The sequence below is a fragment of the Triturus cristatus genome, chromosome 6, assembly GCF_964204655.1.
Source record: "Triturus cristatus chromosome 6, aTriCri1.1, whole genome shotgun sequence".
Lineage (NCBI taxonomy): Eukaryota > Metazoa > Chordata > Amphibia > Caudata > Salamandridae > Triturus > Triturus cristatus.
Window position 1 is genome coordinate 584,211,285 of NC_140589.1, and position 27,995 is coordinate 584,239,279.

Consider the following 27,995-nt stretch of genomic DNA (forward strand, 5'->3'; position numbering starts at 1 on the left):
TGTGCATGCCAATCTATATATTGTATTTTGTGCTTAACAGTGACATGTAATGTGCTATCAGTGTGATAATAAACTGAAAGAAATATTGGTCGTAATGTTTAATGTATTCACATGTACATATGATTGTAAGTATTGACCCTTGTTAACAAAGCAATAGAGCGCTGGCGGACGTTTTATGTTACCAGTGGTGGCCAGGAGGACAGTGATGTGAGTAAGATATGAAGAAGAAAATTTGCTTTGCCCAGAGCGGCTCAAGTTCGTTCAGACTAAGGAAGGGAATAGTTATTTTTTATGGACAAGAGGAACAGGAGTGTGTGCCCCATTCTGAACTTGAACTTGTTCAATCTTATACTCCTTAGTGAAGAATTACAGTGCTTGCCTTGAGTCAAATGCTTTTAGCCATACAAAAAGGCAGTTAGCTTTGTTCCGTCCATCACCTCTGGGATGCAGACTTCTTTATTTTCATCTAGGGGCCGCAGCAGAAGTTTGTGAAATTTGTTGAAGGGGCAGAACACCGTCAAGACACCATATTTACTGTTGGTCTGAGATACATGTGTACTGCGCCTCTAGAGTTTACTGGAGGGGCATCTCCCTGATAGCAAACCAACCAGCAGGGTCTTTAAATGCTAGGGCACACAAACTCAGCCGGTGATGCCTGGCAGCTCACAAATGGTGATTGCACCCCGAGTTGGCTAAGGGCATCCTCCAGCAGTGGGGAGATCCCTAGCTGGATCTTTTCGCCACCGTTGAGAAAATGCAGAGGCAAAACATCTACACAATGTTGAAGTTCTAGAGAGCGCTTTCTCTAGAAGACACATTCAGGTGAGAGTGGAGCACGGAACTGCTGTATGCCTTTCTGCTTCTGTCTCTCCTGCGCTGAGCTCTGAAGAAGATAAGGAATGACCAGGCCCAAGTTATTCTGGTGGCTTCAGATTGGGCCGGGAGATGGTGAAACCATGAACTATTGGGTCTGAGCATTTGTTTCCCATTCAGGCTACCACTTTAGGAGGATCGTCTGTTGCAGCAGCAGGACGGAGTTCTGCACCCAAACCTTTGCAATATGTACATCTCCATGTGTAGCGATTTTGAACAACTGCAGTTGATTGTGTTCCATCTACCTCCTGAGGTTGTGGATGAAGTTGTGTATGTCATGCTTGCTGCCAGGCGCTCATCTACGAAATCCATTTACCCCAGGTGCTGAGACAGGTTTATGGCCTGATGTAGAATTCGCAAGATAGACTCTTTTAAAACCAAACTGTTGGATGTTTGATTGTTTGTTTTGTCTCTGGCCCAGCGAGGCTTTGCAGTGGGCACTGTTAAAGAATGTTTGTCTTCCCTTTCAGCCTGTTTGCATTTTCTGGACAAACCGTCCTTGCTGAAGTCACCTGTTCTGATGTGGTTTATTAAAGGTTTGACACACATGCACCCTACCACACCATTTGTGGTGTCACTGTGGGATCTTAATCTGGTCCTGACGTTTCTCATAGGCACCCACTTCAAGCTCATAATAACTTTTCATTGTTTCTTCTGCCTCTCAAAAGTGCCTTCCGCTTCACCTCAGCTCATCGCAAGAGTGAACGGGCCCCACCTAGTAGCTTGAACTTAGATCTAATTCCCTAAACTCCACACAAAGTACTATGTAGGAGACATATCCAATGAGGATAAGGAGAAAGGGAGAATACAGCAGCTGTGATTTTGTAGGACATAGGGTAAACCTTTACAGACCTGGCTATTAGGGATGAGGTGGTAGTGAAAAGAACCAGCCAAAGAAAACAGTATGCTGAGCTGAGGATTGAAGAAAGCAGGACCAATCTGTGGAATACAGATAGGGGTGTATAATTAATCCTCTGTGCTGGAGAATGCAAAAAACTGCAAGAACATGATTAGACTACATGTGACTCAACAATTTCCTGAGGAGGTGTAGTCCTGACAAGTACCCAGGCAAGCAGAAATAGGCCCAACTTCAGAGAGGAAACCAACAAATGCCTAATGCTGAAGGAGAAATGGAGTTTGGTGTTATGGAGGGTGAATGACAAGCCTCAGTAATCAAGCAATCCCCGAGGAAAAAAAAAAAGATGCAGGACAGGATTGAGTGGAACTGTAATGGATGGGTATACCATAGAAACAACTAATTTTACTAGGCATCATCCCATACTTCATATTTGCTAGTTACGCTGACCAAAAATTTCCTGGGTACCTTGTACCAGGCTTGACCCTTCACCATACCCGCCCAACCCATCTTTTTTGGCCAAAAATACCGCCTGCTACTTCTAACCTTTACAACCACCCCTTGCCCCCTCCCCAACTATGTGCACCCTGGATCTTGAAGTCACCACAAGCCATTCTGGATATGGATTATGGCAGGCTTCTAATAGAGACTTATAACTGCAGGTGCCTCACCTTGAAATATTCCCCAAGTGTCAGACTGGATCCAGAAAATCTTGAGCAGTAGCTCTGTGTGCTGGTAAGTGGCGTCAAGTGGCTCTTTGTTGACGTCGTCCACATCAGGTGACATTAAGAGTGCCAATAGGTGCCACTACGGCCCACTGACGCAGTTCCTTTCTTTCCACGCTAACAACATGGATCCGGAGAGCTATCTCAGTCATTTTTTTACCCCTTTTTTCGACCCATTTGCTGATTCATTTTGAGCTTTGTTCCCAGTGTGCAAGAGATATGTCCTCCAACAAATCCACAGGATTTAAATCATAGGAGGAATGTTACAGACAAGTGTCTATCTCTAACCCACACTGTGTTTGGCTCTGGTGCCTGGGGTCAAACCGCAACCTCAAGGCCTGCACCAATTGCTAGTCAATGCACCCCAAATTGATTGACGAGCGGGCAATGAATCTCCAGGTGATGTATCAGGAAAAGGCTCCTCACATCTTCGTTCCGATCTAGAGGGGGATCTCGGGCCCATTCTCATAGTGGCGTAACAATAGCCCCCACAGTCCGTGTGGTGTGGGGGGGCCCCAAGCTTCAGGAGGTGACCTCCAGCACTGTGCACGGGCAGGCCTGAAAGCTCCTATCTGAAAGAAACAGTTGGTTATAGATTCCTTACCTTAGAATTACCCCCAGGCGTCAGAATGGATCCGGAAAGTGTTTCGTCAGCAGTAGCCCTGCGCGTCCGAAGGTGGCGTCAGTCGACACTGCATCCGTCGTGGTCGCTGGGATGATGTTGCAGAAGCTACATAAACGCCTCCCTCGCTCACTGACGTCAGTTCTTTCTTTTTCCGCGCCAGCAAGCGCAGATCCGGAGAGAGCGGTACCCCCAGTCACTTTGTGACTGACTTTTTTTTTGCGACTTTTGTCGACTTTGTTTTTGAGTCTCAACCGACTCCTGATGCACGAGGGATGCCCGGCTTCAAGGCATGCTGTTCCTATACCTGACTGATGTCTGTGACGGATCCGCACCACATGTGCCTCTACTGCCTGGAGCGCGACCATGACCCCAAGTCGTGCTCCGACTGCTGGACCATGGCCCAAAGTCTTTGCGGGAGCGGTCCCGAAAGCTTCTCGAGACCCGGCAGTTGGCTATGCGATGCTCAAGGTCCCCGTCGTGTGAGACGTCGAGGGACCGATCGCGGAGTCATCCCCACTCCTCTTCTAAGTCTTCGCTCTCGGGGTCAGATAAGTCGAAGCACAAGAGGAAGTCAAAGAAGCATCGTCACTCTTCGACTTACCCTCGTCCGTCGGCCGACGCGACGAAGGGTGAGGGTGGTGACACTCCCGCAGCTCCGCGTGCGGGGCCTTCAGGGTCGACTCCGGCCTTCCCTCCCTTCCCGGGAACGGGAGCGACCCCTGCCCAGCTTCGCCAGTTTTACGAAGCGATGCACGCCATCTTTGGGCAGCCCGACTACGCCAGCGCACCTTCGGGCCCCACGGACTCGGCTCCGGGCCCTAGGCATTAGATGCCGGCGGCATCGGCTCGGCACCGCAGGACCCCCTTGGGTCCAGGCCTGGATACGGATCGGCACCGGTCGACCTCGTTACACCTCCACCGGCGTTGATTTCACCGGCACCAAGTCCGCAGCCGACCCCGGCTGGACCCTCAGCCGGCGTCGACCCCGGCTTCCGCCCTGTGTGGACATGGAGCCGGACCGGCGTTGGCCGACGCCGATCTGTACTTTTGTCCCTGTGTTCCACCCTGGCCATTTTCAACCAGATTGGCAGCCAGAGGAGGGTGAGGAAGACTCTGAGGGGTCTGGTGACCCTCCAACAGACCAGTTAGATTACGATCCGGACTGGAGAGAGGAACTGGGGGATGCCAGTGGTGTGGATACCTCCCCAGACCTAGGCATGTTGTCTCCTCCTACCGTGGTTGCGGAGGATAGAGCGTCATACGCAGTGGTGTTGCGGAGAGCGGCCGAGGCTCTCCACCTCGAGCTACCTACGGTGGCAGTCAGGACTAACCTCCTGACAGAGGTCCTTCAACTGGCAGCGAGTTCTTCAGAGTCCCTGCTGCCGTTTAATGAAACCCTCACAGACATCCTTTTGGGCACTTGGTCCAGGCCCAACACAGGGGCTCCTGTGGACAGGATGATTGCCCAACACCCCACCCCTGAGAGCTTGGTGGTCCGAACCTCCATGTCCAAAGGCGCATTCCCTACCACTCCATCTGATAGGGAATCCAAAAAGCTGGACCAACTTGGGAAGAAGATGTTTTCTTCCTCCAGCTTGGGACTGCGGTCGGTAAACACTGCATGTCTGTTGGGCCGTTATTCCCACTCTGTGTGGGATACGGTGGCGCCGGTGTTGCCTCAGTGCCCGGAGGAAACCCGGGCTGTACTCTCCCATGCAGTTGCCGACGGGAGACACGCAGCAAAGTTTACCATCCGCGGTGGGCTGGATACCGCTGACGCACTTGGTAGCACGATTTCCACATCAGTAGCCCTTCGACGCTATGCCTGGTTAGATAGTCTATACCAAGAAAAGCGGTACAAAAGGTAGGTGACCTGTTCTTTTGCTCGATTTGGACGAGTTGTGGTTCTTTAACATGCTCATAGCCAGTTCAGATCTTACTCTTCCACCATGGAGTTCTGGCCTTTGAGATCTTTTGGTTAAGTGGACTCTTGTGTACAAATATTTACCTTTGTAGGTGTAATGAGGCGAAGGACACAACTGTAAATTTTATGTTTTCATAGTCGATCCAAATCGCCATTTCTAGGGAGGATCATTTTTGATCTTAACAAAACTTGCTAACTAGTTCCCCATTTCTATCTTTTGGTTTTCAGAGTAGCATAATGTAGTAAATAGGTAGACGTAGGCAAGTATCTTCTTGTAGAGTGATTTATTAGGTTAGGAGCAAACACAAGAGCGGACTCTCCACGACAGAAGCCAACAGCAACTGCCTAGGAAGAGAACCTAGAATTTACCAGGCAATAAAGAACATAGGTGAATAAACATTCTATCATCATAGAGAACATTGAGCATGTACTACACATCTTCTTCCTTTCTAAAGAAAACAAACAAAATAGAGCAAAAACAAAAAAAAAACAAAAAAAAAACATCAACGTACAAAATCTTGCAAATAAGCTGGAGCCCTCCTAAATCGTGGGGTGCGATTAGAGACCAAAGGCATGGGTAAGGAAATGGAATTAGATGTACACGAATCCCCAGCACCCCCATCCACCTGAGGTGCAGCAACAACAGAGTTAGACTCCAAAGGCAGAGAAGCCAAAAGATACCCACTGCTTTCTTCTTCAGAAGAAGGAGATTCTCCAAGACTTTCCAGAGAAACACCTCTTCTATAGAGAGCCACCTGCCTGAAATTCCAACACTCCCCGTTATTAAGAATAACACAATGGTCGGGGGCGTGGCCGAGCCGAGCTGCAAGATGGCCGCCGTGTAACGGGGCTCTGCCGGCCGGACAGCTAATCCGACAGACCATCCGGCTAATGCATTGATTTTTGTGACGGGGTAATACAGCGGGAGGTGCCCCGGCGACGAGGATTCTAGCGGTGCTGCTGTGGCGAAAATCGGCGGCGGAGATCCGAAGCTACGTCTCCGAGCAGATCAGGCGGACGGGAGGCACCGCGCGGGGCGGCGTCCTCTACTACGCAAGGCCCTGGTCGCGGGCCGTGGACCGTCAGGCGCACGGAGGCTGTCGTTTACCCTGGTGGGACGTTGTACGCCCTGCGACTGGCGCCCGTGTGACTGCGTTGGGCCCCTGATGTGCGGAGGACAGCCTTCGTTGAGAGACTGGCGCTCGACATCTGCTGAGCTGACGGGCGCACTGCCTGGGCCTCCCCGGCATGGCCGTGCACTGCTCTGCACCCTGTGCCGCTGCTCCGGCTGGGGTGAGACGGCCGGGGACGGGAGCTGCGGCGCCTGATAGGTGAGGCCCGATCCCACCTTGCAGCGAGTGAAATCCGGCTGTCGGGCCTGTGGAAGTCATACTCTGAACACTGTATGCCTGCCGGCTGGGGAGCTGATGAGGTGGTGGTGAGGAGAGCGCGAGGGGCCGGCCGGGTTGCCTACCGGGCCGCTGCCCGAACGCAGTGAGACCGTCATTGGTACATGATTGACGCAGGCCCGAGACCTGAGTACGCCGAGAGCTGGCCTGGACTTACCTACTTGGAGGTGAGCTTCGAGGGGCGTGGGCGGCGAGAGGGGCCGCTTGGTGGTGTGATCACTCGGCCTGCACGATCCTTGCGCTTGGTGAGGCCTGTGGCCTGCGGTGTGCCTGCTGTCTCCCGCCGTCGCTGGGTGGCAGCCCCTCGGAGGAGCCATGGGGAAGTCGGACACCAAACAGAGGAAGCTCCACTTTGAGAAGCAGACTTTGCGCGGCGCCGTTGCGGTGCCGGCGTCGCAGACTGTGGTCCCCGATACGCAGTTAGACCAAACACCGGATGATGATGTCAAAAGCATGTTCCGCGACCTTAAGGGCTGCCTCAAAGAAATTGACGGCAAACTCGACTCCATGGCCCGGCGGCTTGATGGCATATCGCACAGGGTCGACCAGCATGAGGAGCGTATCACGGCGGTGGAAGCGCGAATTGCCGACTGCGAAGAGAGCCATGGAGACACCCAGGAGAAGTTACTTCGCATGGACAGGGTCCTGGAGGTGATACGAGGGCGCAACGAGGATTTGGAAGCTCGCTCCCGCAGGAATAACGTAAGAATTATTGGTGTTGCGGAATCCACCAACATTGGAAATATGGAACAATTCGTTGAAGGTATGTTCCGCGAACTGTTTGGGGAGGACCTGTCGGCCATGTTCTTGGTCGAACGTGCACATCGCACGCTAGGGCCGCGACCTGTGCCGGGAGCTCCGCCACGACCGATCCTGGCCCGTGTTCTAAACTACCGCGACAGGGATACTATCCTGAGGTTGGCGCGTGAAAAGGGTGAGCTAACTTTCCAAAATATGGCCATCTCCCTATTTCCGGATTTTACACAAGCTGTGCAGGCCGCGAGGCGAGAATTCATACCGGCTAAAAAAATCTTCCAGAAGGTGGGAATTAAGTATGCAATGCTGTACCCGGCCAAGTTGCGGATCCACAGTAAAGGGAAGCCAATGGTATTTACAGCGGCGGCGGACGCGCTCAAATTTGCTAGACAGGCGGAACGATCGCAGCGAGAGCGGCGAGATGAGCAAGATACTCCTCTGATGGGCCAGTTAAGTGACATTGAATAGCACAACACTACAACACGCTGAGACGTGCTGGGACGCCGGACACCGTGACTGTCGGGTGCACGACCTGTACACACCTGTGGGGGTCCCCGGGGCCTGCAGAGGGTGATGGATCTGTCCCGGAACTGTGGGAGAGGTCTGATCTCGCATGGTTAACATTGCCGATACCCTGCGGAGCACTGTAGGGGGAGGAATGCAGGGCCTCCCTAGCTGTGAGTTGAGGTACTGCGTTAGTAACGGGCAGAACTGTCCGGCCACCCGGTCGTCTTCAGACTGGGGAGTGAGCCGGTGACCCCACGCCCCTGTGGGATGATTCCCGAGATACTATTGCAGGACAGTTACAGTTGGATGGGGTGGCGGGGGGGGCAGTATCTCAACCTGATTGGGGGGTTGGAGTGGGTGGAGGGGGGTTGGGGTTGTTGTTGGTTGGTTCTATTACATTGTACTTTATGTCTACACCACTGAATGATGATGCAGTCTTGCCACATGCCGACTTACTATGGTTGCTGATCCAAGGGAATGTGGCGAGGGGTAACCACGGGTGGGCCCTCCTACGGGGACCGTCGGTGACTGCGCCACTACATAGGACACACGCATACAAGCCACCCTGACCGCACTGCGCTGCCTTACATGGAATATCCGTGGTCTTAACGATCACCGGAAGATACGCTTGACCCATGCACATCTGTCACGACACCAAATCGACATATGTTTCCTACAGGAAACACATTTGACTCGCAACGCCGGGGACAAGCTTAGAAGTGCTCGGTGGGGCGAGATTCACACCTCTGGTTGCTCCAATTACTCCCGGGGAGTGGCGATTCTTATCCGTAAAGGCCTTCCCTGGCAAACAGTTAAGGTGCACGCTGATTCTGAGGGGCGATACATCATACTGCTAGGGCAGCTATTTCATATGCCGATCGCATTAGTTAATACATATGGCCCCAACTCGGATGACCCTGGATTTTTTCGGCATGTCTGGCACCTGACACAATCACTGGGCGTAGGGGCATGCATGTGGGGAGGAGATTTCAATGCCGTACTTTCGCTGGAGCTAGATAGGGAGGGGGCCGCTCGCACGCATCACCCACTAGCTGCTGGTCTCCTCCGTGGCCTAATGGCAGACTACACTCTACTAGACTTGTGGCGCGTATTGCATCCCGCGGTTAGGGAAGGCACCTGCTTCACCCCGCACAGAGGAGCCTGGTCCCGCTTGGACTTTTGGCTCTTGACCCCACAGGTGCATGCCTGGGTGTCTGCAGTCACTCACAAGGCGCGCACCCTCTCAGATCACTCCCCGGTTGAACTAACTCTAAATATCCCCAAGCCATACATTACACCCTTCACGTGGCAGTTGCCGGCACATGCCCTGTCGGATCAGGTGTTTCGGGAGGATATCCATCAACACATACTAGATTACTTTGAGCTTAATGAGGGCTCCGTGGCATCGTTGGGCACTTTGTGGGACGCATTTAAGGTGGTGATCAGGGGCCACTGCATTGCGGGTCAGGCCAAAGTCCTTAAGACTATAAGGGGTACGCTAGGTAAATTGGAGGATCGCCTGCATTCTCTAGAGGTGCAGTACTGTTCGGACCCCTCGGCTGCCACCTTGGCTGCAACTCGCACCACGCTTACTGAATATCAGGCGGAGGCTGATAGGGAGATTAAGTTCCTGACTAAGCATGCTGTGGCCCGCAGATATGGGGAGGGGGATCGCCCGGGTAGGACGCTCGCCCTCCTCCTGCGCTCACAACGACCCTCTCCCTTCGTGTCCTCAGTGATGACGCAGGGAGGTGATAGCGTATATACCCCAACGGAAATACTGGATACATTTCGGACCTTTTACAGGGACCTGTACAGGGCACGGGCGGCCCACTCGCCGGCGGAGCTTTCTGAATATTTTGATACGGTACAGCTTATATGGTTCAATGCGCACCAACAAGGTTACTTCGATCGGCCCTTTGCAGCGGACGATGTACGGGAGGCAATAGGGTCGTTGGCGGCCGGCAAGGCGCCGGGACCGGACGGCCTTCCGGCGCAGTTTTACAAGGAATACGCAGATCTCCTGGCCCCCCGACTGTTGGCAGTGTATGCTGAGGCGGTCGAGTCGGGCATACTTCCAGAATCAATGAGAGAGGCTGTCATCATTACCCTCCTGAAACCGGACAAAGATGTCCAACAATGCGACTCCTACAGGCCACTCTCTTTAATTAACACTGACGCGAAGATCTTTGCAAAAATGCTTGCAACTCGGCTACAGCCGGTATTGCCCCTCATGATCCGCCCGGATCAGTCGGGCTTTGTGCCGGGCCGCTCGACGTCCCACAACCTCCGCACCCTCTTCGGGGTACTGCACTATTTGGCCCCACATGTTAAGGCTGCGGCGGTACTGTTGGACGCCACCAAAGCGTTAGACTCCCTGGAGTGGGGGTTCCTGTTCCCTCTGCTGCAGCGCATGGGTGTGAGTGAGGCCTTTATCAGATACATTAGACTGCTATATACCGGCATCACTGCCAGGGTGAGAGTGAACGGGCTCGTCTCTGCGCCATTTGCCATTCGGAGGGTGTGACGGACCGTCCCCAGACGGACCGCAGGAAGATCCATTTCCTGCTTACCTCTCTCCTTGTCTCCTTTTACAGCCGGGAACGGACTCGTCAGATCTCTTCCCCTTTAACTCAGAGATACGACGTCAGGAGGAAGCACACCAGCTGACCCGATCACGTGACACAGAGGCGGATCCTCAAAACACGGAAGAGGAAGGAGCAAGACACACAACGCGGGGAGCGACGGAGAGAAGAGCCACGGACGAAGCCATCCAGACCTGGTGGATACCGCCGCGCGCCTGGAACGAGGAAACTGACGCAGAGGTTCAGGAGGACCGCGACGACGACCGGACGACTTCGCTGAGGACCGAGGGACCAGCCGAAAGAAGGGAGCCGGACCTCATCCGGTACCGCCAGCACGCGAGCCATGTCCCTGGAGGGGCATGGCTTGACAAGGTACGGGGAACCCTAGGGGCTCTTTGGAACACACCTGTTCGGGGCGGGAGCCAGGGGGTGAGACGGGGAGCCAAAAGGGAGAGCCCTAGCACCCCGTAATCTAGGATCCCCGAGCACGTCACGACCCCTACCCCAACCCTTACACACACGGTGCAGGGCAGGGAAATTGGTGCTCCCTCACTCCCCCCTTCCTAAAGAACACTGCGCCGCTTAACGACGGCCTTTATATAGTTTCTCTTGTTTTCTTTTCTTTTGGGATATCACCGGCGGATCGCCAAGACCACGAGACGCTTCTTTTCCCCCTTTTGTGTGGCAAGACCGAAGACGGAAGCCTGACCTAGATCTGTCCTCGGAAGGAACCCGGAGGGAGACTCACCCGAGACTTTGTGTTTATGCTTAACTTTAAAAAGACATTTGTTCCACTTGCCCGTTTGTAAGCCTTCAATAAACAAAGTGCCTGAGAACATAGTGCGCTCCTACTCCTTGCTTCTCCACCGCGTCACAGAGGGGTACGAGACAGGGCTGCCCCCTGTCGCCTCTGCTCTTTGCTATCGCCACAGAACCTTTGGCTGCTCGCATCCGGCAGCATCATGCGGCCAGGGGCATTGGTTTCTCGTCACGGGCGTTGACCATATCACTGTATGCTGATGATATTACGCTATATGTTTCTGATCCTCAGGTGAACCTCTCCCCTCTGACGGGAGAACTGATGGAATATGGTCGGTTGTCGGGAGTGAATATCAATTGGGAGAAATCGGTCATTCTGCCCCTGGCAGCCGGGACTCCCCGCTTTACCCCGGACTGCCCGCTGAAATGGGCGGACGGCCCGGTGCGGTACCTGGGGATTTGGATAAGCACGGACAAGCAGCAGATATGGACGGAGAATTATGGGCGGGTAATGGGCTGGGTGGAAGAGAGGGTCGGCCGCTGGAAGCACTTGCCCCTTTCTCTGGCTGGCAGAATTGCTGTGGCTAAAATGGTGATCCTGCCTAAACTCCTATACTTGTTCGTGAATGTCCCACTGCCCCTGACTGCACATTTTTTGCGACAGATACGCTCGCAGATGGTGGAGCTGGCCTGGGGGGGTAAACAACCGAGGGTGGCATGGGAGACTCTTACACTCCCACAGCGACAGGGAGGCCTGGCCGCACCGGACTTCCCCTTATATGCCTACTCTGCACAGGCACAGTTCCTACACTACTGGGCACACCCCACACCGTTTCAACCGCACGTGGCGGTAGAGACTGATAGAGCGGCCCCGCTGCCGCTGACTGTGGCACTCTACGCGCCACACACCCGGAGATGCACGGACGTCGACCCGGTGCACGCACTCAGGTGGGCCTGGGATGGCCTGCGACGGAGGGCCGGACTGGACCTTCTTTATACCCGATCTGTGCCTCTGCGCGGGAACCCGATGTGGCCACCGCTGCGAAATATGCGGACCGGGGAGCGAGCCGCGGAGCTGGGCCTCCGCACGGGGGGCGATTTGTTTCCAGGGGACACCTTCCTCACGCCGGAGCAGATGTGTGGTGCGGAAGCCCCGACGATACTGGACACGCTTCTTTATTATCAGCTCCGCCACTCGTGCCGGAGGTTGTTCCCCACGTTCCCGGCGCCGCCGCCGGATCTACTTGCCCTGGAAAATGTGCTATCTGTGGAGTCCGGGTGCAAACTTGTATCCAGATTATATGTGCGAATGCAAGCGAACCACCCCGTGGCTCTTCCGGCGGCGCGGGGCTTGTGGGCGGCAGAACTGGGTGCGGATATTTCTGATGTGCATTGGGACTTGTGTTGTAGGACTCTCGAGATTTTATCCCCCAACTACAGGCTACGCCTGATCCACTTCAAATATATACACATGATGTACCGCACCCCTAGCCGGTTGCACCGCATGGGCTTAAGAGACACAGATGATTGCTGGCGCTGTTACACTCATGGAGCCACCTTTCTGCATATGGCATGGGACTGTCCCACATTGGCATCCTTCTGGATAAGGGTGGTGGAGATTATATGCGAAATCACTGGCCTACAGATCCCATGCACACCACAGGTTGCGCTGCTGGGAATTCTACACATGGTTGAGCCCAAGCACCATAAGCTACCAGCGATGCTATTGTTACTGGCCAAAAGACAAGTTGCCATGCATTGGGGAGTTGTTACGTCACCTAGCATTCGGGAATGGGTTAAAAGCGCGGTCTATTGCCAGACACAGCTCGCCCTGTACTGGGAGCTTATGCCGATGCGATCAAGGCCTAAGGACATATGGGGGCCCTTCACACACTGGTTGGAGCACGCTCTGATACAGGCGCTGTAGCTCGATGCTATCCCCTAAAGCGGAAAGGAGATGGCGAAGATTGCACTTGTCAGGGGGGGCATATTGGTAGACGTGGGGGTTGGGGGTGGCGCGTGCGGGTGGGGGGAGAAGATGGACTGCTGGGTAACGAGCAGATTGTCCTGTGACACTGAGTTGGTATCCTCGCAACCCCATATTTGGTGATATGTTTGGTGGGGAGACGTATCGGCATTGTTTGTCGTATGTACACGAAAAGGAGTGGTATTGTTTTAAGTTTGTTCTTGAAAAATGCAAATAAAAAGAATTTAAAAAAAAAAAAGAATAACACAATGGTCCAAAACCTTCTTTACTGTAAAAGGTCCCTGGAATTTCGATAACCCTTTGGTTATCCTGCCCCTTTTTACCTTGACCAAATCCCCCACACAAAAAGGACGCACAGGAGAGGTAGGCAGCAGTGAAGAAAGATTCTTTTGCCCAGAAACCACCCTCTTCATCCAAGCAGGAATCAATTTAGAACCAGGAACTCGCCCCCTCATGATTTGAAAAGGAGACAGCTGACCATCAATTAGGGATGTAGTGCGATATGCCCACAACATTTCATTCACCATTTTCCTCACAATAGAACCATCAGTAAAGGCCATTTGTATGATGCCCTTCACTACCCTATTGGCCCTTTCACAGATTCCATTGCCCTGTGGGTTGTATAAGGATGTGCGATGATGAGATATTCCACACCCCATGAGAAAAGATTGCATATCAGAAGAAATGAGTTGTGTACCATTATCAGTAATGATTACAGAAGGGAGACCCTCATCCTTGAACAAATTTCCCAAAAATCTGATAGTGGTGTCAGTAGTAATATTGTTGGTAAATTCCACAACTAACCACTTTGAATACACATCAACCACCACTATGGCAAATCTATCTCTCTCATGTAGTTCACCCATGGGACCGATAAAATCTAAACAAATAGTGTGCCACGGTGAACCTGGATTAGGTAGATGCCCCTGCGAAGTACCAGGACAAGTTTTGAGTCTCTTTTCCCCCTCTCTACATGTTGGACAGTTCTCCACCCAATCCACAACCTGAGAATCCATACCAGGCCACCAGAAATGATCTTTAAGACGACGTTGAGTGAGAGTTTGACCCAAATGCCCTTCATGAGCCAAGGCCAAAAGTTTGCTTCTTAGGCCACAAGGAGGTATGAACTTTTCCCCTTTCGCAATAAGATTGTCACCAACAAGCGAGAGATCATCTAGTACCTTGAGAAAAGGACGCACAGAAACTGACACCGCACTCTCCCTTCTAGGGCCAAGCGAAATAAGTTTAATAACCTCTTGCAACGTTGTGTCCACAACCATTTCTCGCTCCCAGTCACACGCTTGGAAAGCCCCTTCACCAACAAACACAGCATCTTCCACTGAAGCTACCGCAATGTCATTAGAGGTACTGGAAGTCGAGGAATCGATAACTGACCTCCAATCTAAAGACAACCTTGAAAGACAATCAGCTTGAGTGTTTTTCCAGCCCTGGATGTGTTGAACAGTGTACTGGAATTCTTGGAGCTTAGAAGCAAGCCTAGCCAGTCTAGCAGAACCCTTGCCCGTGCCCCCAGGAGAGAGAACTTTTATGAGAGGTTTATGGTCAGTTTTCAGCACAAACTTCAAACCCCACAAATAAGTTCTAAAATATTCCACCGCCCAAGCAGCAGCTAGAGCCTCTCTCTCAATCACCGAGTAATTTTTTTCCGCATCAGTCAAGGTTCTAGAGGCAAAAGCAACTGTACACTCAGACCGATCATAAATTTGAGATAGCATAGCTCCCAAACCAGTAGCACTGGCATCCACCGTCACAACAGAACTCTTTTTAATGTCAAAAGGAGTAAGCACTTTTGCATCACAAATCTCTCTTTTGATAGCCTCAAAAGACTCTTGCAACTGAGAAGACCATACAAAACTAACGCCCCTCTTTAAAAGTTACCTCATAGACACAGTCTTATCAGAATTTTTTTTTACAAACTTGGAGTAGTATTCAATAAGTCCCATAAAGGAACGCAACTGATCCTTGTCTTTAGGCCGAGGAGCAGAGTGAATAGCACGACATAAGTCTTGTTTTGGACGTACACCACTTGCACTAATTGTGTATCCTAGATAATCTATCTGTTCCGTCAAAAACTTACACTTGTCTCTGCGTAACGTCAGCCCAGCTGACAAAAGTCTGTCCAACACAATCCTGAGAGTAACATTATGTTGCTCCTCGGAGCTACCATAGATCAAAATATCGTCTTGAAAAAAAACGGTATTGCCCACACCTTCAAAAAGATCAGTCACCATCCTTTGAAACACACTGGCAGCCGAAATGAGACCAAAGGGCAAGCGTGTGAATTGGAACATGCCAAAAGGTGTGATGAAAGCTGTCAAGTGTTTAGAGTTCTTGTGAAGATTAATTTGGTGATAAGCACTTCTGAGATCCAACTTAGAAAACACCCTAGCCCCGTGCAGAGTAGTGACCAGTTCTGAAATATTAGGGAGGGGAAAAGTGTCCGCAATCACACAGTCATTCAAATACCTCAAATCAACACAGAAGCGGAGTTTGCCATCCGATTTTTTTGTAACGACAATGGGAGAAACCCATGGTGAAGCTTCCACAGGTTCAATAACCCCAGAAACCAGCATCTCATCAATCATATTTTTAACCTCTTGCCTGACAACTATTGGAATACGCCTGGCTTTGTGTTGTACTGGAACAGAATTCTCCTTCAAAACAATACGATGGGAATATCCCTTGAGCTGGCCCAAACCCTCCCTGAATACCGAGTTGGCCTTCTCTAAGATGTCTTGTAAACCACTGTCCTCAACAACCATTACTTGTGGAGAAGCACGGGGATTGACGATTATCCCTAAATCATACTGATGGACCCACCCGAGTATCGCTGGACCCACCTTTGACACATAAACCTTGCCATGTATATTCCTATAGGAAAAAACAATGCTCGCTGTGAAATACCCAACAATGTCAATTGACTCGCCTTGATAACCACCCGGGGAGATGTCCTTGGGTAAAAGACACCTGGAACCCCATTTGTCCCTGAAAAGTTCAAAAGGAATAATTGTGTACTTCGAACCTGTATCCACCATTAAGTACACCTCTTTACTATCAATGGTGAAAAGCGCTTTCGGCCTAACTTTGCGCCTATCATCAACTTTCCCTGCAGAGTCATCATCAATGACCAAAATTTTATGACCCTCCTCATCGAACAAGATAGAGTCTTCAACAGTAGTGACCGAAGAGCGAGGTTTGCCGCGACAAACTCTCGCATAATGGCCCATTTTACCACACTTTAGACACTCTTGTTTAGCTGCAAAACAAAATTTTGAGTCAGAAGAATAAACAGAACTACCACATCTGTTACACAAGCGAGGTGAAGACAACTTTTGTGTACTTGGAGGTTTGGAGATAAAGTTCTTTTTAAACACATTTTTGTTCTTCACTGCAGCAACATCAGACAGTTCACCAGAAGCAAGCATTTGTTCTGAGTACTCTTGAGTCGAAATTTCATTAACATCACTAGAAGGCTTCTTCTCTAATTCTTTCATGTATCCCTGTGACTCTTCTACTATTTTTGCTAACTCAATAGCGGTTTGTAAGTTAGGATTTTTAGCCGCCCAAAGACGCTCCTGGACTTTCTTATTGTTACATTGCACAATAAGTTGATCTCTAATAAGCTCATCAGTCATATTGCCGAACTTACATTTCACAGACATTTCTCTTAGTCTTTCCACAAAGTTATCAATTGATTCGCCCATCTTTTGACCCTTGGTATAGAATCTATACCTATTCATGACCAAATTCTCTTCTTTGGCATATCTGACTTCTAAGCGACAAATTGCTTCCTTGTACTCATCTGGGACAGGTTGGCCGTTTGCCTGTAGGGCTTGCGGTAAATATCGAAAAATGCGTTGACCTTCCTTGCCCAAAGAACCTAGTAACAACGCTTTCTTCCTTTTCGCAGCATACTCTTGTGCATCCAAAGCGTCTAGATAGTTCTCAAACATTGGGAACCAATCATCCCAAGAGATGCTGGGTTGACCAGGACTAGCTTGAAAACTTGGAGGGAGAACAATCGACGGATTCTCGTTGGTCATTTTAATTCCAAGAAATGTGCGCGCACACAGCGAAGTAAATTCAAGTACAAAAAGGAAAAGCACCCAGAAACAGGAGAAATAACAGTACCTGTGTGTCTTTTAGCAATACACCAAAAGCGTGTGTATCGCCGCTGTTACCAGGACGTTGTACGAACGAAGATCGGAGAAAGACGATAAACTGTGGCCGTAGTCAAGACAACAGTGTCAACAAACAAAGATGGCCGCCACGTACAGTGCGTGTGGACGTCAGAGCGTCAGAGCGTGTGCGTGTGGACGTCAGAGCGTCCGAGTGTGAGGACGCTTGTGCACATCTCACCGGAGATCTGGTTCTGGAAGACGAAGATCCTGCTACGCCGCTGTAGAAGAGTTCTACGACGTCACCATTCAGCCTGCAGCCATCAAGATCGACGGAGCTCCTCCAGCACCAACTGCCATCTCAGCACCAGACGGAACGCGGAACAAAGCAGGAGGCAAATGGTGAGTAGCGACTTGCACTTGGGGAACCTTAGAACTTGGCTCAGCCTCACACACTAGTAAATCGTACTTCCAGCGACTAAGACTAGTTTAACGAACCTTGAGGTCAGAGTTGACAAACCAGCTGCCTTTGCGCCGACAAAATGCAGTAAATTCATGCCTTGAGCCGATGAGGAGATAAATCAGAAGACTCGGAAGTAGATTTCGAACAAAAAACATGCGGGTGTGGAGGGTGAAGATCTTCCGCTCTTGTGATGAAACAGCTGTATGCCTTGGATATGTAGCATGGGTTGTTAACCAGTAGTCGCCAAAATTGTAGTAAATAGGTAGACGTAGGCAAGTATCTTCTTGTAGAGTGATTTATTAGGTTAGGAGCAAACACAAGAGCGGACTCTCCACGACAGAAGCCAACAGCAACTGCCTAGGAAGAGAACCTAGAATTCACCAGGCAATAAAGAACATAGGTGAATAAACATTCTATCATCATAGAGAACATTGAGCATGTACTACACAAAACTACATATTATTCATAGTGTGGGGAAACCACTACTGGTTATCTAAATCTTACGGTTTCCTAAAGGCCGGTTCACACACTAACGATTTGGAGTTAAAGACAATCTTTTATATCATTGAAGCATTTGTTCCATCCCTTCTGGGAAAATCGGGGGTTATGTAGACAGACAACAGCAATGTTTATGTTAAAATGCAGGGTGGTGTCCTGTCACATTTTTTCCTCTTCCCTGCCTATAGATTTGTTGTTGTGTGTTTTATCTTTACATGACCTTGTCAACAGTTCAATAGCTGACCAACTCAGTGAACTCACTTCTCATTAGAAGGGGTACTGGAATTATGCGGCAGGAGAGTGACGAATTATGCAGCATGGTTGAGTAAATTGTGCTGCAAGAAAAGGCAAATTATATGGCGTAGTGCGGCACATTTTGTGATAGTATTACTATCCTCATTTCATAATTTTCTAATTTGTGTCTGGGTATTGGTTGCTCCTCATTAGCACCTGTTTAATTCCCAGATATACCAATAAGCAACAGTAAGGTGACCAGTCCATCTTTGCAAATGGCCTTCCACTGTGTGGCAACACGTGTCGCTGCATTGTTAGTAACTGAACCGTTTGTGGCTAGAAACATTTTCTTTGTTAAAATCTGCAGATTATGTGGCAGATGATGAATTAAGTGGCAGATGCAGCAATTGCCTCATTATGCAAAAATTGCCACAGCCGTACAATCCCAGTGGCCCTGATTATTAGGATGGAAATACAGTACATTCAGTTTACATTTTGGATGGTAGTGGCTATCGTTCCATGAGGGTTACCTCTGTGGAAGATTGAAGGGGACTGTTTTTAGGTCTTGCCTAGGCAGCGAATGCGCTGTCTCTTTGAGATAAGTCTTATCCACTCTCTGGGCTTACAGCCTGCCCATTGCTTTTGATTCATTTATTTTTTGTCTCCTTCCTAAAAGCTTGCTTCTATGTGAGTAATCTGTGTTTTTGTCTTGCTCCCTCCCACGGAGCAGTGATTTATTAAATGTATCCTTTCTCTTTTGTCTATTTCAGTTCATGTATGCGCACTATTTTTTGGGGTTTCTTTCAGCCCATGTTTTGGGAAGGTTCCCTTCTGGTTCTTTGTAGTGTTGATGCTCGTAGCACCGTTTCTGTTAACAGCCCTGTAAATCTTGTCCTTATCTTGTCACATTTGCTGTTTTCCAAGGGGACCTGTTCTGTCCACTTACCCCTGCCCTCATCGCTGCTTGCCCCCTCTGTCATCAGCTGCTCTTTCCTTCTTCTTCCTCTGAGTCCCACTTTAGCTTCTTGTCCCCTCGTTACAACGGCTTCCAGTGGAGAGCTACACACACACACGAGACTGCCAATCATCACACAGAAGCATTAACAATAATTATTTCAACAATATATGCAAACTCAAAACTTTACAGCAATGTATTTCAGCCATGCCAAGTACCACGCATCAGGTATTAGACTAATAATGCATTTTAGTGTGGGGGTCCGCATCACCACACTGAAATGGAAAGTCACGCATTTTAGCGCCTCTCACTGCTGTCAAGCGGAGCGCCTATAATGTATACACCATCCTGAAAGCTGTGAGAGTGATGCGCAATGCTCCTGGCATGCTTAGGAGCTAGCTGGGCTCATCTGCGCTTGGGCTAGTAGCTGTGCTACAATGTAGCACAAATCGACTCTGCAGTGGCACTATAACTTTGAGGTCAGGAGTCACTGTCAGTGCTACCAATGGCTACTGTGGAAACAGTGTGTGAGTCATTTACAGTTGTCACTCATTTTAATAGGTGCGTCGTCCGCGGTGGGAGCGAAGCGAGCGACATTTACAAGTTAATCAGCCTACAGCACTTTGCAATAGCTCTTTGGGCCAGAACATTTATCATTACAATTGTCCTTTCAAAACCTATCACTTGCCGCCACAAATTCTTCTATTGCCCACAGCGATAACCCTTTACACTCTCCTTGGGTCTCCTCCATGTCATGAGGGGGCCCTCAAGGTAGAGAGGAAATTGAATCCGCGCAGGGTGAGGCCTTGATAGGCCCTGTCTGGTGAGTGCGCGGGGCGGGTGAAGCTAGATGTGCCCTGGCCAGGAATGCCAGCCCTTGCAGGCACCTCAGAGATCCACTAAAGTCCCCAACACGAAAAGAGAGGTGGGGGGACCAGTGATCAGCTCCCTGTCCTGAAGTAGGTTGGACATGCAACAAGAATTGGCATCACGCTACGGCATTTGCTTAGCTTAGTCTGGGTAATGGCAGAGCAGCTGAGTGGGTCGCTATCACCACATATGTGGCACTGATAATATATTGACCATTATGTATACTGGACTGAGTTGACCTCCCACACCTACGCAAACGAAGGCTGACTCGCAGTAGTCGTGAGCCAGACCCACCCGGACCTGGTAGATGGCGTTGGTTACCCCTCCGGAGTCCAAGTCACTGCGGGCTGGCCACTCAGGGGCCCCGCCTATTGCCACGACCCTGGCTTACCTGAGAACTTCAACCAATGAAGTAAGTGCCTGAGAGACTGTATATTAATCTTAAGTAAACACTTGTTGTGCTGTCACCCAGCAAACATAATAAAGAATCAAAGTAGCAGTTTGTATTTGAATTTCACGGAATGCTTGTTTCATGTCTCCATATTTTTCTGGTGCTTTGCAGCAGTTAAATTCATAGAGTTTCTCGTTGCTCAAATGGATGTAGTTTCTGATATTTGCATATTTACCTTTTCTTCATTGCTTGATTTAGCTCGCGAGAAAGTGTCACTTATAGTTATTGAAATGTCACTCATAATTACTCTGAAATTATGAAAATGTCCCACATAGCAATCTGGAACCTTGGGAGCTATGGTATTTTTTAAAAGGCACTATTAGTGCACAATCTTGCAGCTAACTCGTGTGTTCCAAAAGTTAACATTCAGGAGCAAAGAAAGCAGTTGTGCGAGCATTCTCCTTAATCTTCTTCACGCGGCGTCACGTGACTTAAGTTCTGTGACGGGTTGCGCATAGACGATGCTTCAAGAGGCGATCGATTACAGAGATTGATTCACAGTTTTATGGAAAACCGCTTCAGCAATATTCCACAAACCAGCTACCCCTTCCATCATATGTTGTGATGGCTCTGCTTTGACAATATACAGAGCTCCACTGCTTGTCAATTAGTTTTATATATAAATACCTTATAAATACTACTTCAGTACTGAATGGTGGCTAAAATAAGACTCCCTCTCCTACTAAAAGAACCAAGCCTATGTGTGCTATGTTAAAATGGCTTAGCAAAAGCAGGTACTGTGGCTCGCTGAACAAATGCAAAAGGGAGCTTATGTAATCAGCAGTAATGGTTTCCAATGCTATTGAGGTAGTGCAGAGCATTAATGCTTCAACTGGCTAACATCGACGAAAAATATTTGCAAAGCCAGTAGGTCTACCCAGGCAGAGAACATACATCACTTAATCAGCAAAACTTTGAAAACAATTTTATTTACACAAGCAATCTACACTATCCACACAACTACTGTAGAAGAGAAAAACAAAAATAGAATCTCTCGTAAACGTAAGCCCTATTGGCTTTACCAATGCTTGTTCTTTAGACCTTTCCTCATTCCCATCCTTGCGTGATTATGGCAAAGTACATAAAGTGATCTTTCGTCGAAAGGATTCTGTTTGCTCCCTCGTTGCAAAATCTTTGATTCTCAGACCTGCTGGGTTAGAAGCTTACCAACCCCTCCTTTCAGGGTCAGAGAAACCTTCTCTCTTATGCTCTCGAACTTCAAACACTACGTTTATCTGACAACTTTAAGAGAACTTAGTGTATGTTTATTAAGGTCTGCCCTTTAAGCTTCTAAGACGTGCTCCACGTGGAGGCTGTTTAACAGTTAGTGACTCATATTTTGTGGTTCATATTTTGTCAAAAAGTCAATACCCACCAATGTACTCCACGTGATAGTTTGCCATTTGAACCCTACCTGGCCAAGTCTGGTATCTAGTACAATACTGCAGGCCTTATTGACCTATCTTTGCCATATACAAAAATCAGGTAAGGAATGTTTTTCGATGCGGAACACTTGTGAAACATTATGTTGAGGGCCTCCTATTTTGCTTCCCTCTGTTGTGAACACTTATCCTCTTTCAGACTGAATTAAGTTGAGTTGCTGTTGGCAGTCACTTTAACAGCCGGTGTGTATCCAAGAAATCTGTACTTGTTGGTGTCTTGCATCCCAGATTGCTATGTTAAGACACGGATCCATCTTCCAAAGTGAATCCATGCTTGTGCTTGTAAGGCTAAGGGGATTATTTAGCTTTTAGCACATTTTGTTGTGGATAACATCTGTAGGGCAGCTATGTGAGCTAATCTTCATGCATTTTGTTACTACTACTTCATGGATGTTAGTTCCTGGCCAGACACTGCATTTTTCCATGCCCTTTTGGAGAGTATATTTGGTTAGGGTGCTCTATAATTGTGTTGCCTTCTCCCTTATTTGTTTCTCTTGCGTTCAAATGTTTTCATGGTTCACAAGAAAGGGGAACTGGATGCATAAAGCTAGAATGGTGCACAGATGTTCGGGGCTTTCAACAAATTTGAACTTTACCTGCTGGAGCACTCAACATACATTGATAAAAGACCATTCTGCCCCTTTTGTAATAATTTGGTGCTACTACTTGGTAGTGAACCAAAACTGCTGCCTTACCTTCTTGTATGCTAGTGTTTTCCATGACTGCCATTAATTACTCAACAAAGTGACTTTTGTACTCTACCTCATAAACGGTCGCTGCACCTTGCGTATATTGCTCTGCTCATTGTTCCTCGCGCGAGGCGGCCTCAATACCTTGAATGGGTTTGTGTGCTCAGTAGGATAGGCCTGGCTAAATCCGGTACTTCAGAAAGATGACGTCGAAAGATAAAAGATGACTTGGGTTCAGGCAAGTGGTTGGTGCACTATATTACTGAGACTGTGGGTCCCTTTTTCCTGCAGCCAAGACGTTCTTTGAGCTTTGAGGAAGGAGACGTACCATGCAGCTGACAGAAGAGTCTCTACGGTGGGTAAATTGTTCCTGGTTAAAGCATTTTATTTTCATCAGGTATTGCAGATGGGGGCTCGCTGGAGATAATGTAACACAGTTTACTCTGAAAGTATTTATTCAGCACGTTAATCTGTTGAAATTGAAGTACTTTGTCGTGTAGCTTTAGTTTTTGTTATTGAGGGTTGTCACTCACAGAAGCTCTGTTGTTAATTTCAAATGATGCTGTTTTCTTACAGGTCATTGTTTCTCATGTTAGACAGCCTTAATAGCTTAGACGGCTCCATATGTTCAGTGGGACAAGCATGGCTTAACCAGGTACTGCAAAGACATGACATAGCAAGAGTTCTGGAACCTTTACTTCTCCTGCTGCTCCATCCCAAAACTCAGCGCGTCTCTGTACAGCGTGTCCAGGCAGAGCGCTATTGGAATAAGTCCCTGCACCATCCTGTAGAAGAAAATGCAAAATCTTTTTTACAAAAAAGTACTTTTTCAGATGGTAAGTGTTTAAAGAAATAGTGGCTGGTGGGATCCAGTAATAATGTTGATTTTTAAATAGCCTAAAACCTTCAGCATATAGGTGTGTGGCTAAAAATGTTCAGCAGAAGACTGGGCTTCGAATTTTGTTTTGAATAGGCTAATTGTTTTGGAACTTCTGACTGAAAAATTACTGCATAGCCTGTGTAATGTTTAGTTTACTTACTGTTAATTTGCCCCAATTCTTTTTCCTTGTCCCAGCCCTGCCTTCTTGGTAGACACTTATATATATATGTATTTTTTTAACTATCCTTTTTCCCCAAAAGGCCCCATACAGTGTGACTTTATCTACAATTCCTCCTGGTCATAGCTACCCAAGCCTCAATTCTAAGCTGCAGGCTACAAACTGGGAGATGAGGAGTATGAAGAGCGCCTGGAATGAGGAAGGAAGGATCAGAGAAATGAGATTATCAATAAGTAATCCTGATATTACCTCTTTATCTTCCTTCCTCTACCCTGTCAGCTTCTTAATTGTGCTTTGCAAAAAAGTGTAAACTGCTTTGCAACAAAGCATAAACACAAAAGCAGAATGGTCTGCCTTTAATAATAGCAGCTAAAGTCCTATACAGACTGAGACATCAGGCAAAACACATGCTAAATGAAAGATGTTCCTGAGAACCAACATCTGGTCACAAATGTGGATGTAGCCAAGCAGTCAATGTTACTAATGAAGATACCCGGCTACTGCCCAAGAATCATTGTGCATCTAGATCGTCCCAGAACTGGACCATGTAGATCCTTGCTTGATAATTCTTAGGACAAAGAGATACTGGAATTTACCCATTGACTCAAGGTACCTGAAGAAGTCCATTATCCCAGATATACTTTGCAAAAGGACACATTAAGAGTGTCACAGACGTAAAAGGAAGCTGTCTGCTGAAGTGACATAGGCACATCATGCAAATGCATGCCTGTTCCTCAGGGAACACAGGGTCAGGGTGAAAAGCAGGAGGTACCACCTCAGAATACTTATGAAACTTCAGAGCCACCTTACAGACATATTCAGGACCTGTGCTAAAAATCATGCAATCTGGTAATATATGTAGATACAGAGCCTGGAACTTCTGGGAATCCAGTAAACCAAGTCAAATTTGCACCGATGGAGGCATGCACATATAGAGTGGCCATTTGCAATAGTGTTTCTTATGTTTATTTGTAGCTTAATTTCAAGATTGCAGCTTTGCATTCATAATCATATACAGTGGCCCTTTTTTATTTGTATTTGAAACTTTGTTGCAAGGTGGCAGCAGTGCTTAATTTGTGCCGGAGCTTTCTGGTGCACCAGCACTTTTTTGCCAGTGCCGGTTCTAGACCTAAGTGCCAACTTACATCGACGACTGCACAATGTATGTCACAAAAATATAATGGACTGTACATTCTGTCTCCATTCTCCCCCGTAAAGAGTGCTTAGCCAATAATAAATCCATGCCTGCCCTTAAGTCAGTGCTGCCGGTGGGCGTGCCACTGATTGGGCTGGATTTGGTCCTGACTGGGTCTGCGCTGCGGCCGCGTGCGAAACCGTTTTTTTTTAATTCCACGCACCAGCCAGCCGTGCCCGGCCATTCAGCCCGCCGTATCCTCATTCATGAGGCACACACATTCACGAGTCACGGCGCATTACCCGCAGTTCTGCATAACGCCGCTATTATTTGAAGCAGTGTGTCGAGCAGTGTGCAGCAGCAGGCCTCTAAAGGCAGTAACCTTAAAAGTAACCCAGCAAGTATTTAACAAATGCAGCTTTTTAGGTCTTGCTGGCATTGCAGCGCGAAGTGCTGCCGCCAACGAGACTTATTGTTGCCGTGTTTGTCCCCAAGGGAGACAGACCAGGGCACGCGCAGCGATCGGGGTCTGTGGATGAGCTTGCGCAGACGCACACGCGCGCACACACTCCGCCGCTGCCGACCCCCCTCACCGCATCCCCGGCTGCCTAACGCGCGCGCGCACACACACCTCACCACCGCCCCCCCTGTACAACAAGCATTGGCAAAGCCAATAGGTCTCGCCTTTGAGACTATTGGCTCATCCATTGCCTTTGAATCATGCTCTATAGCCTGGGCATTGTAGACTTTGCCAATGATTGTTATAATGAAGCTTTGGGTATTCCATAGGTAGTCAACAAAGGCTGTGAATGGGAGTGTGTGTAAATTGTCTAGGCGCGTAAGAGCTGTACAGAAACTCTGCTGCTGGCATCTGCCAGAAGCCGCACGTGTTCTAATTGCTGTGCCTTTATGCTCCTTTCTACAGCAAGTAATTATCAAACTGCGCATATTGGAGCCCTGCTACTCAAGCCGTGCTGTTTATTGACACTTGGCTGGAAGCGCACGTGGCAGGAGTACACACCCCCCAAAGCTAGGTTTCGAGCCACCCCTTATCCCCACGCAGCCCGAGCCTGCAGGGCAGCATCACCTCACCAGCAATTAGGCCGCAGCTGTGCAGAGCGCGGCCGCACTCACCTGTCCTCACAGTCCTTGCACTTGATCACAATGGAGACCAGTTTACCGAAGAGCTCCTCCGCCATGCGGGCCCTTGTCTCTTCACACCCGTCTCCCAAACACCTGTGGCATCCCCGCCGGAGCTGGCCTCCACGTCCTAGAGTCGCCGCACTCGTAGGTGTGTACCCTGCCCTCCCGTGGTAGCGAGTGGTGCCCTCTTAACAAGGCGCTACAGGTCAGCTCCCGGGGATCACCGGTTGCAAGCGTGGCCTCGACAGCAACCCCCGGTCCACGTACGCCTCCTCCCCCGTGAAGAACCACGTTATCACCCGCCTCCCGCGCTCGGCTCTGAGGCCGGGTTTCCTCCTCTGCTCCCGTGGGGATTCGCGCCACCTTCCCGCCGCCGGCGCTCGCAGCCCTCCTCCTCCCTGCCCGCAGCACCTTCTCCACTGCCAGGTCAGGAATGCGCCTGCAGGCTGTTTAGGTTCGTAGGAGGCAGGTACCTATTTCACGGTGTGTAGGAGGAAAGGGACTCGGGACAGACAATGGGAGTGGCAGGTGGGGACAGTATCACAATTCCATGCGCCCCTCTGTTTTACACGTAAAAGTTTGGAGCCTTCCAAGTCGTAAATACCAGTGTACTGGCGAAGCCATCCTTAGCCGCACTTTCAACTCGCCGGTTCTAATCTTGTGACTCGTGGGATAATTTAGTGCGTGCAACCGCTCAAAAATTATTACTACATGCTGTGCTGTGAGACACTGCGTTTAAGTGTTCACTTGTTCTTCATGTCCTGCAATAGCTCATTTCCGTCTGGCGTTCTCCTGGTGTTTCTCGTTTGCCCACTTCACTCTTCTCTTTTCCTGCTCGCCTTGCCTTTGTGTTATCTCTCCTTCTCCAGGCACCCTTTCTCTTCCTTCCTTCTCACCTCTCCTTCCTAACCGGTTCCTTATCTGTTTGCCCAGCTCCCTTCCCCCTCTCTTATCTTTGCTGCTGCTCATTGGTTTCTTGCTGTCATCTCTCACGCGCTTCCCTCTCATTGAATACAGACCACGAGGGCTTCAAAAGGTATCCTGCCCTCGAGTCAGACAACGGCTGGTGACGACGACCTCTGCGCACTGACAGGGTGTTTGGTTAAAGCACTGTTAAGTGACCTGTCTTCAGGGGCGGTTGGGGACAGATGTGATCCTATATGGTTGAATACTAATCTAGTGGGCAGTAGCATCTTGTAGTTTTTTTTTTTTTTTACAACGTAGAAAGAGTGGCGCAGCAGGGTGTGGTAGGGAACGCGTTTAGAGATATGTCTATGTCCATTGGAAAACTCACCATTATCTGGCATTTTTTGTAAATATTTTTAAGGCTAATGCAAAGTTTGCTGCCAGTGGCTTTTCTGCTTAATTCATACGACCAATTATCAAACGACACACCTGTACTGCGTCACTTGTATATCAGTGAGGTAACTAGTAAGGGTGACATGTGTCAAATGTCTCTCCTCCCACCTGTTTAGTAATGAAATACCGCCATACCTCGAGGGAAGTCGGGCCTTACTCTGCTGGGCAACGGTGCCGATTCATAGAAATGGAATCGGTGTACCTCGGGAACCCTTACATTGTGGGTTCTAGTGGGATGGCAGCACAAAGGGAGCGAGTCATGAAGAGCAGTGTCACAAGGGTTAGGATGGATGACAAACAGTATATATATATTTATTTTTAATTGTGCCGCATAAAAAAATGTAACAAGTATAAGTGTGATAATAAAGATACTCTGTAGCTTATTAAATAGTCATAACCAAACTTGTAGTTGAAGATGTCCTGTGGGGTTAAGGCATCTCGCTGCAGAGGTCTTTGGTGAATATAGCAAGTTTCAAGGTATAATAATGATAAAATAACTCTAGCAGTTAAACCATTTGCTGGAAAGATCTCCATGCAATGTGGTTATAGATAT

The 27,995-nt window shown here is 49.0% G+C and overlaps 1 protein-coding gene and 1 long non-coding RNA gene across 4 annotated transcripts in view; one reads left to right on the forward strand and one right to left on the reverse strand.

Moving 5' to 3' along the window:
* DOP1A (DOP1 leucine zipper like protein A) overlaps nucleotides 1-27,995 on the forward strand; it is a 1,047,530-nt gene that overhangs the window by 539,360 nt on the left and 480,175 nt on the right. For all 3 annotated transcript variants that reach the window (XR_014963003.1, XM_085611023.1, XM_085611022.1), the window contains one exon: nucleotides 23,324-23,583. Coding sequence is in view for 2 of the 3 variants with exons in the window: in XM_085611023.1 (XP_085467149.1) it covers nucleotides 23,324-23,583 (260 nt within the window). In the remaining variant the exon portion in view is untranslated. The remainder of the gene's footprint in view (nucleotides 1-23,323; nucleotides 23,584-27,995) is intronic.
* Nucleotides 21,527-26,498, reverse strand: LOC146817423 (uncharacterized). Its single transcript, XR_014963004.1, has 2 exons — nucleotides 26,075-26,498; nucleotides 21,527-23,532 (listed from the first exon to the last, which is right to left on the reverse strand). It is a non-coding gene; the product is annotated as an uncharacterized LOC146817423 (long non-coding RNA).